The sequence below is a fragment of the Microchirus variegatus genome, assembly GCF_963457635.1.
Source record: "Microchirus variegatus genome assembly, chromosome: 8".
NCBI classification, from domain to species: domain Eukaryota; kingdom Metazoa; phylum Chordata; class Actinopteri; order Pleuronectiformes; family Soleidae; genus Microchirus; species Microchirus variegatus.
Genome location: NC_139809.1, coordinates 16,424,553 through 16,440,117, shown reverse-complemented (window position 1 = coordinate 16,440,117; position 15,565 = coordinate 16,424,553). Strand labels below are relative to the sequence as shown.

At 42.8% G+C, this 15,565-nt stretch overlaps 1 protein-coding gene across 1 annotated transcript in view; it reads left to right on the top strand.

Annotated features, from left to right (window-relative positions):
• Positions 1–14,330, top strand: part of jph3b (junctophilin 3b) — a gene marked incomplete at both ends in the record, with an annotated part of 44,817 nt that extends 30,487 nt beyond the window's left edge. The window contains 3 exons of the mRNA XM_083893372.1: positions 4,162–4,286; positions 6,167–7,152; positions 14,250–14,330. Of these exons, the coding sequence (XP_083749498.1) occupies positions 4,162–4,286; positions 6,167–7,152; positions 14,250–14,330 (1,192 nt within the window). The remainder of the gene's footprint in view (positions 1–4,161; positions 4,287–6,166; positions 7,153–14,249) is intronic.
• Positions 14,331–15,565: the final 1,235 nt, after the last annotated feature.

The window sequence follows — 15,565 nt, the reverse complement described above, 5'->3', positions numbered from 1 at the left end:
AGGCTAGTATGCTACTTATATGAATGTCAGTAAGCACCTAGTTAATGGTGAATATGTGTTCCTTAATCCAAAGTGTTACCAAAAAAATCATACATATACACTACCGTTCAAAAGTTTGGGTTCACTTAGAAATGTCCTTATTTTTGAAGGTCCTTCCACAAGGGCTGAGGTTCTACTTGGAACCATTTGCTTCTGTAAAACTCTTTCCCAAAGAAAGAGTTTTTCAAGGGTTCTTGGTAACACTAATGGTTCCAGTAAGAACCATTTTGATCCAGAGAACCCTTTATTCAGGAAAGGGGTTTTAAAAGGGTTCCAGGTGGAACCCTCCAAAAGGGTGTGTGCTTTATAAAAAGGTTCTACCTGGAGCCAAAAAAGGTTCTCCTATGAGGACAAGCCGAAGAACCTTATATGGTTCTACTTAGCACTTTTATTTCTAATAGTGTAGCTGCAAATGTCTGGTTTTTAATGGAATATGTACATAGGTGTATAAAGGCCCATTTCCAGTGTTCTAATGGTACATTGTGTTTGCTAATGGCGTTAGAAGACTATTGGATGATTAGAAAACCCTTGAAAACCCTTGTGCGATGATGTTAGCACAGCTGAAAGCAGTTTTTCTGGTTCTTTGACGAAAGGGTAAAATTATTATTTTGAATAAAAATCATTATTTCTAATCTTGTCAGTGTCTTATATTCTCTATTCATTTTGCAACTCTTTTGATGAATAAAAGTGCAACTTTTAATGGAAAACACCAAAAAATTGTATAGGCGACCCCAAACTTTTGAACGGTAGTGTACCTTAACTAAAAGGTTGGGGAAATTTTGCCAATTTTGGGGACCCAAAAAAGACCTCTCGTGATCCATCTCTTGGTCCCGACCCAGTCTTTAGGAATCTCTGGTCTTACCATACTCTTACTCCACTTTAAAAAAATTATAACCAGACTTATAATATGTTGTTACTGTGCTGTAAAGTTGAAGCGAAACAAACAAAATAAATCTACATGTGATTGTGTCATGTGACATCTCCCTCACACCTCACCTCCCCCTCAGCCACCAGGCCTGCGCTCACACACACATGGTGGTGTTGAGTACACTGTGGGCCTGGCTGTGGCAGCGCTGGCAGGGAGCACACAGAGCGGTAAAAACACAAAAATCAATAACCCTCGACATGCAACACTGCATCAAGACTGTTACTGTCCACTGAGAGACCATCACCAGGGAGGGGAGGGAGGGGATGGAGAGGCTATTGTACCCGAGTGGAGAGCCCCTCCAAACACAGAGTAAGATACGACTCTGAATGGAAAGAGTGGGAGACGAAGGCGAGAGGCTGTAATTGAGGGGGAAACATTTGTTTGATATAACCAGAGAGAGAAGGGGAAAGCGAGCCAGATGAAAAGGGGGGGGGGGGGTTGTGATGAAGAAGGACGGCACATTAAGGGAGAGGCATGAGGGAGGGAGGGAGGGAGGACGAGCAGAAAATAAAAGAGACGATGCACAGAGAGAGAGAGAGATATGAGGACGGGGATGTAACCGAGCAGTTAGAGATGAAGGACACGTGGAAAAAAACAAAAACAAAGCACCGGCAGCTGCCGAAGACGGCGATGTGAATCATTCTGTGATCACAAAACCACTTTCACAACAACAAGATTACAGCGTCTCTAAACAGATGTGTACACGCTAACACGTCACCACACTGGAGCCTAAACGGTCCCTATAGCCACCTGTTATACATGTGTATGTAAATATATATGTGTGTGTGTGTGTGTATATCCATGTATATGTATGTATATGTGTGTGTATATATGTCTATATATGTATGTGTGTGTATATATTTGTGTATATATATGTGTGTATATATGTCTATATATGTATGTGTGTGTATAAATATGTATGTGTGTATATATTTGTGTATATGTGTGTGTATATATGTGTGTATAATATATTTTTGTGTGTGTATATATGTTTTTGTATATATATACACACACATATATACATATATGTTTATATAAGTATATATGCATATACATACTTATGTAAATATATGTGTGTGTGTGTATACATTTGTGTATATATATGTCTATATATGTATGTGTGTGTATATATATGTATATGTGTGTGTATATATATATTTGTGTGTGTGTATATATGTTTTTGTATATATACACACACATATACATATATGTATATATGTATATATGCGTATATATACATATATATGTATACATGTTTATATGCGTATATATGCATATACATATATGTATGTGTATATATACTTATATATGTATACAAATATATACACATACATATATGAATGTGTATAATGATGTTCACATATATACGTATATATATATATATATATACCTATGTATATATAGATGTATATATGTAGGTATATATATACGTATATATGTGAACATCATTATACGTATACATATATACGTACATATGTATATATCTTTATACACATACATATATGTATGTATATACACATATATGTATGTATGTATATATATACATATATATGTATGCGTATATATAGATGTTTATAACTCAGTGATGCATTATTCTTTTAATAACCGTCATTTGCTATCATAACTTATTTATTTAGTATTAATTCAGTTTTATAACTGATATAATCCTGCCTGTTCTTTCCGTAGGGTCGGTCACTAAGTCAGAAGTTGCTGTGTCATTTTAAATCGAAGTGACACTGAACCTGCAGACTTTTCTCTTTCGTTTCTCCCCCTGCACCAAACTCCATAGAGAGGAAACATTTCACGTTACAGCAGCAGCAGCACACAGGTGTTTGGTATCGACCCACCGCTGCTGCTGCCTCCATTAGTCACTTCAGATGTGTTATTTTCGGGGACTTTGGCTGTTTGCAATCACTAGTGCGGGTTTACCCCGAGGACACGAACCCTAACAAAGTAATGTGCAGCTTCTCCTGTGTCCCTGTGAGCTCAAGAAAATGCAGATTTTTCTCTATGGACTCTGGTGTGGGAGGAAGAAGAGGTTGTCTAACTGTGAATGTATCCATATATCATATATATATATTATTGCTGGCAGTCCATGTTTTCACTGAGAGTGAATGTACTTGTCGTGTACTGGGGGGCCACACACCGCGCAGTCGTCTCTGATTATGTCAAACACAAACCACGCTTTAAACCTGAACTCAGGGCCGGCCCAAGGCATACGCGAACAAAGCCGCTGCTTAGGGCCTGTGACCACTAGAGGGCCCCCAAGAGAAATTAACTAAAAAAAAAAAGAAAAGTTTGGATTGCTGTAGTTTATTTTGAATATTTCTCCCCATTTTTACCAAAGCTTTTTCACAGTTTTTACATAGTTGTCAGATGGGATTATTTAACTTTATATTTTATTTATAAACCATTTTTATTACCTTGTTCCGGGTGACTTGGTTGAAGTATTTGTTTGATATATATTTGTTTATTTTATTTAATGCTGTTTTTTTTAATAATATAAAATGTTTTTTACATATAAAATTAGAATCTTTGTATTACAGGAGTGTATTACAAAGATCGTGCACATTTTTAGATTTTCAAACCTTAATATCTTATATATATCTTTTATTTATAAACTGTTTGGTTTTCTGTATTGATTCTCTGTGTCGCCAGTAGGGGGATTTGCAGATTTTGCCAAATATTAATTGAAAGACATTTCTGTAAGTTGGCAAATCTGGTGTCAACAAAAAGTTCTCACATTGAGTTTTACAAGTGTATTCATATTCGTGACAGAGTAGAGTAAGTAGAATACCTTTAGTATAGTAGGTGTGTGAATGATCAATAATCATTATTATTGGCAGTAACAGAGGGCCCCAAAATCTAATTTTGCTTAGGGCCCCATGGAGGCTAGGGCTGGCCCTGCCTGAACTGTCCCTTAAGTGTCTACCACACCGCTCACTTTTCTTCCAGTACATCCCATGAATATTTAGTGTGTATAAAAAGTGCTGTTCCTCAATGAATCCTGCTCTGTCTGCAAAAAAAAAAAAGAATTGAATGTAGTTCCATTGTTCCAAAGGTCATTTCAACCACAGCATATTTTTAACCATGGCTCTCAATTCTTCTCTCTGTTTATCTCCCTCCTCCTTTTTAAAAAACTATTTACATTAACATTTGTATTAATGATGTTTTTGTGTCCCTGTGTGTGTCAGGACGGCCCACGCTCAGGGTAAAGCCGAGGCAGCAGTGGGAGCAGCTCAGAAAGCCCAGGAGGAGAGTCGCATGGCCAGGGTCATCGCCAAGCAGTTCTCCCCGTCCTTCCAGCACCCGGGCAACGGTGAGCGAGCGAGCGCCACAGCAGCATCACACGCCTACTTATATCACAACACACACGTGTGTCATGTATGTAGAACATGTCACAGCTGACATATACACAAGAGCGTGTGTGTGTGTGTGTGTGTGTGTGTGTTTATATACATGTGTGGGCTGGTGATAAAGGTCAGTGCCAACCTCCCTCCAGCTCTGAGTTTCTGCCTTTGTCACTCACATTTGTACAACACTGTAGGTAGCCGGCCCACACACACACACACACACACACACACACACACACACACACACACACACACACACACACACACACACACACACTTTCTTAAACCCACTGAACCCTGAAAGCCATGGCATCAGATTTAAAGAGATAGTCCGGGGTTATTTCAGTGTGAATGTTGAGGTACAGACTTTGACACCAGCTCCTCCCCAGCATCAGTTATCAGCCTCAGACACGGCAGAGCATATTTTAGCCTCATAAAGAAAAGGTTTCACGGCATAAAATCTAGACCAGTGTTGTGGTAATTCTCTGCTGCTGGTGAGAACTTCTGCCGGCTGACATGTTTGTACTTTCGTTGCAAGGAAAAGGTCAATCTTCACAGGAGTGATCCTCGCTGGAGAAAGACCCCGAGCCTAGTGGCCTCTCCACATTTATACCTGAGCGACTTTCCTTTTGCATTCCTCTAATAGACAAGGAGTCTACCTTTCCTGGCGGTGTTTACGCACCTTTTTGTCCACTGTAGGTATCGGGGAACTGACTCCCTGCGGATGCTGCAATATACAATACACAATAGACAAAAGGACCTGGTATTCTGTGCTGGGCAGGTATAGGGTGATTACACCAGCTTAAGTATATGATGTCTTCAGAACATATTTGTCTCTTTTCCTCACCGTCTGAAAGCGTTTTCTGACTGGGAACTGAAGTTTGCGTGGCTTTGTAAACACACCGCTCCCTGAACCAAAATCCATTGAGAAAATCTGTGTTTTTAGCTTGTGGGGACAATGGAGACGTTGGTTATTTTGTGACTTTTTGTGTTTAAAATCACTTTTTTGGAATTTACCTCAGTGACACAAACTGACCACACGAGGCAGCAGCGAGTGGACCAACGTCTTCAGTGTTTACATGTTGTCTTTTGATGTTGACGTTAAAATCTATATCTGGACATTTCCAGTGAGGATAAGTGTCAGTGTCTTTGCCTGGTTACGGGCGCTAGCTCTACGGCTACTGCGATGTCTTTATGAAGCTACTGAATATAATTTAGTTTGTGCATTAAGTGAATGTGAATACACATCATTAGCTTTGCTAGTTTGAATTGAAATAGTTTAAATGAAGAAGAAAATGTCTGCGTTGTCGATGTCAACGGCATCAACGCTAGCGCATGTCAACGCATGACGACTGACCGGAAAAAGACGCGCGTGACGTCATGTTTACGCAATTCCCGATTGTTAAATGAGTCTCTAAAGTAACGCTAAACTTTAAAAACACAGGCACACATACGCAGTACACAGGTATGCTGGTGATTTGTAGCGCTGCTCTTTTCATTTAATAAGCAGACCGCTCCAGTTCCACTGTAGGCGCGCTAACGGCGCTAAAGGAGCTAATGGAGCTAAAGGAGCTAAGTGGTAAATGGTGCCTGGACTCCAGTGCCGCGACACATAAACTTGACGCCACCTGTGTCTTTTTCTGGTGAGTCGTCATGGAAGCGCATCATGCGTTTACGTGTGTTAACGTTGACGCCGTTAAACGCCGTTAACCGCTGTTAACATGCCCAGCACCAATTATTATTATTATTATTGTCATGTGCATTCGCTTTGCACTTGGGCATTATTTTATGGCTCTAATTGTTTATTGAGCTACCAGTAACACGTCCTGATGCTTTTTTCTCGCAGGTATGGAGGTGCAGCGTCCCAAACGCCAGGTGTCCAGTGAAGTGGAAGGCGAGGGCCTGTCGAGTAGCGTCGGCACGGCTGACAGTCCCGATCTGTACGTGAAGAGCGTGGCCTCTGACGACCCCTCCAACGACGCCGCCACCCCCGACCTCAGCCCGCCTTCTTCCTCGCCTCCTCACACGCCGCCTGCTCCCGCCCGGACAGCCCAGCGGACCAAGAGCGCCCGCTTCCACCGGCAAACCGCTGTGGACCACGGCGACAAGGCGAAGGACGGAGGAGAGAGGAGCGAGAAGGGCGGCGGAGGACGGAAGACGGAGATCCAGGTGTTGATGGAGGGTGGGAACGCGGCAGGTGAAGGCAGCGGAGGAGGAGGAGGAGGGAAGGGGGAGTACGCACGGGCCAACAGCTGGAGCGAGGACAAGAAGAGGGCGATGCTGTCAAAGGGAGGAAGTGGCGTCAGTGGGCGGGGAGCAACGCGGACCAATGGACACAAACACAGCTCCTCCAATCACAAGTCGCGGGAGCACGGCTCGTCCAATCACAGACAGGTCAGAGGGGACAGGTGGACGGAGTCGTCCTCGTCCGCCTCCTGGACGTCCGGGCACCGGGGCGTGCACGGCCGGGGGGGCGGACGGCTGCTGGAGCAGGACGAGGAGAAAATTAGCAACTACGAGATGGAGATGAAGCCGTTGCAGCCCAGAGACTCCACTACTACCCACAAGCCCCATGGGCACGGGGGGGAGGAGAGGCACGGGGAGGGCCGTTCGCACGCTGCACCGCGGCAAAGACACAAGAACCGGGACGGCAGGGAAGGAAGAGAGGGGAAAGAGGGTGGGAAAGAGTCCGGACACAAGCCTGACAGAGCGGGGGAGAAGATGGACTCTCGGCCTCTACGCCGGGACCTCACCCTCTCCCCCCCTCTGAAGTCCTCACCCATCACCCCCGAGCAGCAGGACCAAAGCCTCATGCAGGGCAAAGTCAGTACGGTAAGACGCACTAACACTAAGGCTCCGTCCCAATACCTCCCCCTTAAAATTTCCCCTTGGTTTTGAGTGCCCTCAACCATAAATTCCCCTCTTTGAGGGAAGTGGTATTGGGACACCACTACATGCAAATTAGGGTAGTCAACGTAACAAACGTGCTAACCTATGTCACATGTTGACAATTCTGCCGGTGGAGCGTGCTACTAGTTTCATTCAGAAAAAATGCAGGCGGAACAGCTGTTTGGTTTTCTCTCTCTCGGGGCACTCGGCGGGTAGCCGCTCGCTAGCTATTTAGCTAGCTGCTTTCATAAATCGTCAGTTATTTTCTGACATTAGTGTTCAAAGCTCAGCGGTCCTTTGGATGTATATCAAAACCAACATATTCCAACACAATTCGACATTGTAACGTGCTTATTTGCGAAAAAATATATTACAACGAAAATGTTCCTCGGTAGATGTGGCCGCCATCTTTGTTGAAAATGATCAGCCGGATGATTGAATCCGCAAAGCATCATGGGTAATTTCCTCTTCCACTTCTTTTTAAGCCTGCATCAGAGCTCACTACATTTTGAGGGTTGATTTTAAGGGCAAAATCGCAGGAAGGTTTAAAATGTAGTGCAAATCTTTTAAACATAAACAAATACGGCTGCCTAATTCCCCTGCTGCACACAGGAAGTCATTTGTTATAACTCAAGAGATAAGCAACAGATAACAGTTTTATTTTATTTATATTTTTTAACAGACAGTGATTCTGCTCTCATTTCATGTAATTTGGTAGAAAATACATAGTTAAAGTGAAAAAATGAACGCGTTAACAGCGGTTAATGCACGACCCTTTTCCATGACAACTGACCGGAAAAAGACGTGTGACGTCATGGTTACGCGACCACCGATTGTTAAAATGTCTCTCTAAAGTAAAGCTAAACTTTAAAGTACGCAGGTTATTTGTAGCGCTGCTCTTTTCGTTTAATAAACAGACCGCTCCAGTTCGACTGTAGGCGCGCTAACGGCGCTAAAGGAACTAATGCAGGTGACAGAGCTAACTGGTAAACCTGGAGCTTGGACTCCGGTGCTATATATTTGTTTTAGCTTATTCATTTTTGTTTAGTTTGACTGTCTGTGTGTTTTCTGTCATGTCACTGCCACACCATTTATTTGACTAAAAGGATTTGTTGTCGACTGTCATGAGGATACATGATATAACACAGTGTAATCCCACATATTATGATAATCTGGAGACGCTTTAACCTTTTTGAAATAAAGGAAGATGTATTATTTTTGTGCTATGACCAAGCGGGGGATGGGATTAAACTGTTATAATACAATTTTTTGGCCACATTTTGACTCCAGCCCACACTAATCCTGGATGATAATGTGAACGCAGCATTAGCTGATGAAGCCAACGCACACGCGCACACACACTGTTTATGTGTAAACTATTAAAGGGGACAGTTTACCCGAAAAAGATGAATTCATACATCATCTACTCACCACTTTTTCAGATGGAGGGCTGAGTGAAATCCTCTAAACCCTTTTGAAGTTCATAAAAATACAGCTGATGTTAATGTTAACAGCATTTTCAACATCAAACAACAGCAAAAAAAACAAAAAAAACATGAAATGTTTCAAGCCATAATATACACTTAAGATTCCTCGTCGGAAAGAATGACAGATTTCTGTACCTCATGAGTGACTTTTCATTTTTGGGTGAAATATCCCTTTGAATACAGTTCATGGCTTCTTACACAACTTGCCTACTTTAATACAAGTGTAGGTTACTTAATTGCAGACACACACACACACACACACACACACACACACACACACACACACACACACACACACACACACATTATCTAACCGCTAACCTTAACCAAAGCCTCAGAAATTAGGTTTAAACGTTTAAATCCCTGCTCCAGCCAGCAGGGGCACTGCTGAGTATGGGCTTTAACGCTCACACACTTGCAAGTCCCCACTTTGCGTTATTTAAAAAAAAAAAAAAAAAAAGTCACCAGAGTGTCCTAGACGTGATTTTAGCTCAGTTTAAAAGCATGACTAATGGGGGACTTGGAAAATGTCCCCTGTTCAACGCTAAGTCCCCGCTTTGTGAGTGTGTAACCACACCAGAGTCCAGTGTTCTACTGGACACTGCATTGACTTCCATTCATTTGGACAAACTTAATCATCCATCTATCTTCTACGGCTTTATCCTCCACATGAAGGTCACAGGGGCACTGGTGCTAATCTCAATCTCAAATTAGGTTCTGCTTTACTAGGACCAGGTTTTGGTCCTCATGAGGACTACTGTCACAAAAATGGACACAGATTTTATTAGGACATTCTTAGGACATTGCAGTGTCCTAAGAATGTCCATTGATTTGGTTCTTTAGAAATTAGTTTTTGCTTTATTCGGACCAGGTTTTGGTCTCCATGCTTGAAAAGGTCCTGAAGAGATAACAAATACACACACACACAAACACAGAGGAAAGAGAACCTCAGTTGGTCCTCTGTGCACCTTAGTAACAGCAGATTGGCAAACTAGCCCCTCCCTCACTGACGGCCCCCTATTGGTTAACCAGTGCTCTGTTGCTAGGGAACAGCTTATGCTAGGCTTCAACAGCGGCCAATCGGCAGGCGTGTGTCAGTGACAAGGAGGTGAGGGTGAGTGGAGGTGGGGGTGAGTGTGTGTTGTGTGTGTGTGTGTGTGTGTGTGTGTGTGTGTGTGTGTGTGTGTGTGTGTGTGTGTGTGTTGTGTGTGTTTTGTGTTTTGTGTGTGTGTGCAGCCGCAGAGAAGCAAGTGAGAATTCTGTAAGACAGGTTCACAGCAAACACAGATACTATCACACTCCGATAAATACACAGGGAGGGAGCGCACACACACACACACACACACACACACACACACACACACACACACACACACACACACACACACACACACACACACACACACACACACACGCACACACACATGCACACACACACACACAGCCATAGAAACAATGACAGACATTTACTCTCTGACTCTCTGTGTCCAGTGTAGCATTAACTTCAGGACCAGAAATAGACGTGCAGCTCTGTGTCCGCTCAAACAAAATCGACGAGTCATCACAGAGAGCACACACACATTAACCTCTGTGACCCCTGTAGGCTCGTAATTAGGCGACAAACCCACAATAACAACAGGCTGCTTAAAGCGGAACTAGACCGGAAGTTCCTATTATCGCTGTTTTTTTTGGTGTGTATCTGTGTCATTACCTTGTTTATGAAGCCTGACGGTTCGAAACAAACAGTTCAGCCATTGCTGAGAACGTTGTGTTTTATTGTAATCTCGGGGCTCAACGAGATCACTGAAAATCCCGTTATAGTTACGTAAGCAGCGGTTCTCCTGAACAACCGATCGTCCTGCTCCGGGCACTAGTCCGGGCACATCCGGTTGCGTACATTGAACCGCAGAAGAAGAATAACCTCCGTTGTGGAGGTGTTTCACGAGCAACAGTGTCTTCTGACTCTGGGTCTGACTCCGGTTTAAAGTCATAAAAGGGACTGCGGCGGGGAGTCGTGATTAAGCTATTTTTAAACACTGTTAAAACAATGTTTTGATAATGAGTAGCAGTGCATCCACCGCTCCAGAGAGGGAGCTGCGCTTCTGAGAGCTGACGTGATAGATTACGTCACTTCCAGATACCTGGCCAATCACAACACAGGTGGGAAGGCTCTACGCTGGCTGGCCAATCACAACACACTCTGTCTTCTCGGGCGAGATTTATGGCTAAAAATAGCGCGACTGACAAGCGCTTCGAAAAGGACAGATTTCAATCGGCTCGTTTACATCAACTAGGAGGATTTTGACCATAAAAACAACTTAATATATGTAAGTAGACCTCCATAACTCACATATATGTGCAACAGGACCACTCTATGTGACCTTTAAGACGTGTAGTTCACGATTTTTCTAGAGTCTAGAAGTTCTAAAGACTGTTTGTTCTAACCATTAGATCACCTTTTCAGTTTGTGTTGCTTTGTAAACGAGCCCCACTTCCTTCCACCAAAGTCCATAGAGAAAACGTGCGATTTTACATCATTTTACTCTTTATAAGAGTCATTGTTTTTTAAGTAGTTGTTGCTGATTCTTAATTAGTGAGTTTAAATGTTTCCACATTAGTGTTTTAAATCCTTCCTTTGGATTTATCAAAAGACGCAAACTTACCAAATGAGGCGGCAGTGAACCTGTAGCTCTGTAGTCCTTGTGAGCTAAAAACGTTGATTTTCTCTATGGGGTTTGGTACAGGAGAGTGAGCAGTTTAGAAACTTCAGTTTCAGTGGCATCCTGCCACTAGATCGTAGTGTATCATTGTATATGCATCATGCGACGAGTGATATTGAATAAGTAATAAATACAGAAAGTTATAAAGCAATATGTTACGGAGTAGTTACCTTAATTTTACATTATATTTGGTTACATTTAGTTACATTTATCCTGTATGACAGTTACATCTGGACCTTTGAGGGTAACCATTATGCTGATGTGGCCCTCAGTGAAAATGAGTTTGACACCCCTGATCTAAAGTAACACTAAACTTTAAAAACAGAGGCACACATACGCAGTTTACATGTACGCTGGTTATTTGTTAGCGCTGCTCTTTAGCGTTTAATAAACGGACCGCTCCAGTTCGACTGTAGGCGCGCTAACGGCGCTAAAAGGAGCTAACGGAGCTAACTGGTAAACGGTGCCTGGACTTTGATGCCACGGTACCTAAACAATGACGCGCGTCTTTTTCCGGTCAGTCGTCATGTAAACGCATCAAGCGTTAACGCGCGTTAACCGATTGCACAGCACTAATGAAAATGCTTCTCTAAAGGTGAAATACAGTGTCAAACATGCTCTTAACTTATCATCGACTCCAACAGGTGTAGATTGGCATCAGTGAGCCTTTTGTTAAGCGGCTAAAATCAGTTTACTCTCGACTGACAGACACATTTTCATGTTTTCAGAGAGTGATAAACGATGTGCTCACCAAAAATCCTAATTGCGAATAATTATACTCCTTTGGCACAAATGAAATAATTACACTGAAAATAATCCCATTATTCAGCCATCAACTGGTAATCAACCAAACACTTTGTCAACAAAGGCTGGAAACCCAGCGCACTCAACGGCACAAATGTGTTAAGTAAGGGGGGAAAATGGGAAAGTGTGAAGCCGCGCTACGAGAACAAAAAAAACGTAGGAAAAAGCAGAATAATCCGAGGTGTTTGATCCACCTGTGGTCGAGTAATGACTGTGACACAGATCTGAGATAAGCCTATCACCAGGTTCATCAGCAGAAACCTTGTTAGCAGCCACTCTGGACACATTCATTTAGCACCATGTCGCACTAATGCAGCTTAACATGGGTGTGTAGTGTTACTGCGAGTCCCATTTCACTCTCCCACCGCAGCTATTCTTAAGATTATTTTCGGCGTTTTAATTAAAAACATTCATCTACCGTGCCTAAAGACCAAAATACACTCTGTGTTTTTCTTAAAAAGTGCCGCATCAACGATAATGCGGGTGAACGCATGAGATTGACTTTCACACACAGTGAGTGGACAGGTGGCTCAGAAACGACTGGCCTTCACCCCACACGACCCCGGGGTTGTCGGCAAACATCTGCTGAAGTGTCACTGAGCAACACAACACTGCAGCTCCGGGGCTGCTGTGCCACTGCCGAGCTTGACCTCTGACCCCGCTCTGTCAGAGGAGGAGGGGCTTCCCTGAGGGAGCAACACAGGATACTTTCTTTCTTTCTTTTTTTTTTGCAATCTGTGTACGTGTGTTGTCACGTCGGCTGCGTCTTTTTTGTGTGTTTGTGTTTACAGAAATAACCAATAATACAGCGTTAGCGTCGCTCTATATTTGTCCACGCACAGCTACGACTAAACCGTCCTCGTCCCTGTAAACAAGAACTAGCAGGAAATGAATGAATTGATTGATGTTGTGTCCTTGTGAGCTAAAAACCTTGATTTTCTCAATGGACTGATGTAGTTTCCATTTTCAGCACGAAACCATGTATCTTAAAGGCACCATATGTAAGAATGTGGCCAAAAACGGTTACTACATTCAAATTCAAAATACAGAGTTCTTTTAGGTTTCGTTTTCTGATGTAACTGGCAACCCGTTGTTGCTTGGCAGCTGAGACTCTGTGCAATGATTGGTAGATGGCGGTAGGTGGCGCCACATGCCAAAACATGATTTCAAAACATACACATGATTTGCAGTCTGCAAAATATATTTTTTAATGCAAATATTTTGTCTGTACTGTTGTTGTTGGTGAGTTCAGTTTGTTATATGAACATTATTCCTGAGTCTCTGTGACATATTAGGAGGATTTTATGGCCAGTTGCTTTAGATTTATTACATAATGCACCTTTAATAAATTAAATTCATGTTTATGTTTTGAAATCATGTTTTGGCATGTAGCGCCACCTACCGCCGTCTACCAATCATTACAGTCAGTAGAGTCTCAGCTGCCGAGCAACCACGGGTTGCCAGTTATGTCAGAAAACGAAACCTAAAAGACCTTGCTATTTTGAATTTGAATGTAGTAACCGTTTGTGGCCCCTTTCTTACATATGGCACTTTTAAGCACCTTGTTCACCATCAAGAAAACTCCTTCTTGCTCAATTATCCTGTAGGTGGCGCTATACCCACTTCAGCTCGTGTTTTTTTTAAATCTCAAATGTCACAGAAACACACAGAACAAAAGGACTTTAGCTATAGTTGGTACCATTACCGTCAAAATGATCATGAATATGTTTTTTATTTTAAATCATTCATCATTCCATATCAACGCTAATGCTTTTATTTTGAAATTATTTGGAATATCTTAGTGGAAAAAGGCCCCGCCCCCGACTGTCCAGACTAGACGCTCAGTGGTCATTTTGACCCCTGCTCTAAAGCCTTATCTCCCCCTGTTTTTGCTGCATCGATGGTTTTTTTTAAAAGTGAAATAAAATGTTTATATTTGTATGTATTGTGTCAGATATGCTGCTTTCATACTGTACGTGTTTCCTTAATATTGATGCGCTCCTTCTCCCTCTCTCTCTCTCCCACGCAGGCCTACAGCTCCGTTCTGGTTGCCATGGTGATTCTGCTCAACATTGGAGTGGCTATTTTGTTTATTCACTTTTTTATTTAAAGACAACACTGGTGGCTCCAGAGCCCAATCTATATCACAGCAACTATACGAATTCATACGAGTATTACGTCAAAGAATCTGCTGCCCCTTCACGTGAGGACTGCAACTGGCTCAGAGAAGACCAGGACCAAAGAGGGCTTTTGTTTTCTCTCCATCGTTTCTTTTTGGTCCAGTTGTTGCAAAAGAAGTTTAAGAACCCAGAGCTGTGGACGAGGGCGGCCGGGAGTGTGGGTTTTTGGGGTTTTGGGGGTGTGCGAACCAGTCCAGGTAACTTTGTGAGAAGTGGACTTCCTGTAGTTCACGTGGAGACTCAAGTCGGGTTGATATTGGTCTGCTTCCAGGACTGACCAGACGAGACTTTTTCATCCTTTCGAAGCATAGTTTTCAAGAAAATTTGTAAACTTCTAATTTATTTATTAACATTTTATCTCATGTACGATATGTTTGATGGATATATTTATTTTGTAACCCTCTTTATCCACCCCTGCCCCGTCCCCCCTCTCTTTATATAACTCCTGCCTTTTGGTTCCTCCACCTGCCCAGGTGCCTGCCCAGGCGATGTTACTGATGGTTTTCAAGGTCTAGTGGCGCTTTTCCACTGCACAGTCCCAGCACGGCTCGACTCGGCACGTGTTTTTTTTTTTCGCTTTTCCATTAGCGGTAAAGTATCTGGTACTTTTTATTTTTTTTTAGTAGGTTCCAAGTTAGCTCAGCCGATACTATACGCGACGTCAACAGACTGCCGTCCACTGATTGGTCAGAGAGTGTCGTTAGTCACGAGCGCGACGTTCGACTCAAACCGAACAATGCCGAACTGTAAAAAGACTTAAAAATCCTGAAAATATGCGTTAATCTCCAATATTTAGCAAAGAAAATGCAAAGAAAAATCTCAACACAGAAAAGCGGCGAACAGCATGACCGATTCAATTACACTGAAAACAACAAGTCACTGGTAACCAGTTTGTGTGTGTCGCGTATAAAACGAAGTCACGGCAGTTTCACGCAGCTGTGCTTTGTGACTCCGCCCCGTTGAGGAGGTACTATAGTAATGAAACAACCATACCAAACTGTGTAGAGTCGAGCTGAACCGAGCCGAGCTGGGACTGTGTAGTGAAAAAGCACCACACGTGTGTCTGTGTTGCATGAGCTGCCAAGTGTGTGTGTGCGTGCGTGTGTGTGCGCTGTGTGGATACGACACTTTACACACATTACATCATCATCTCTTCTTACTTCTA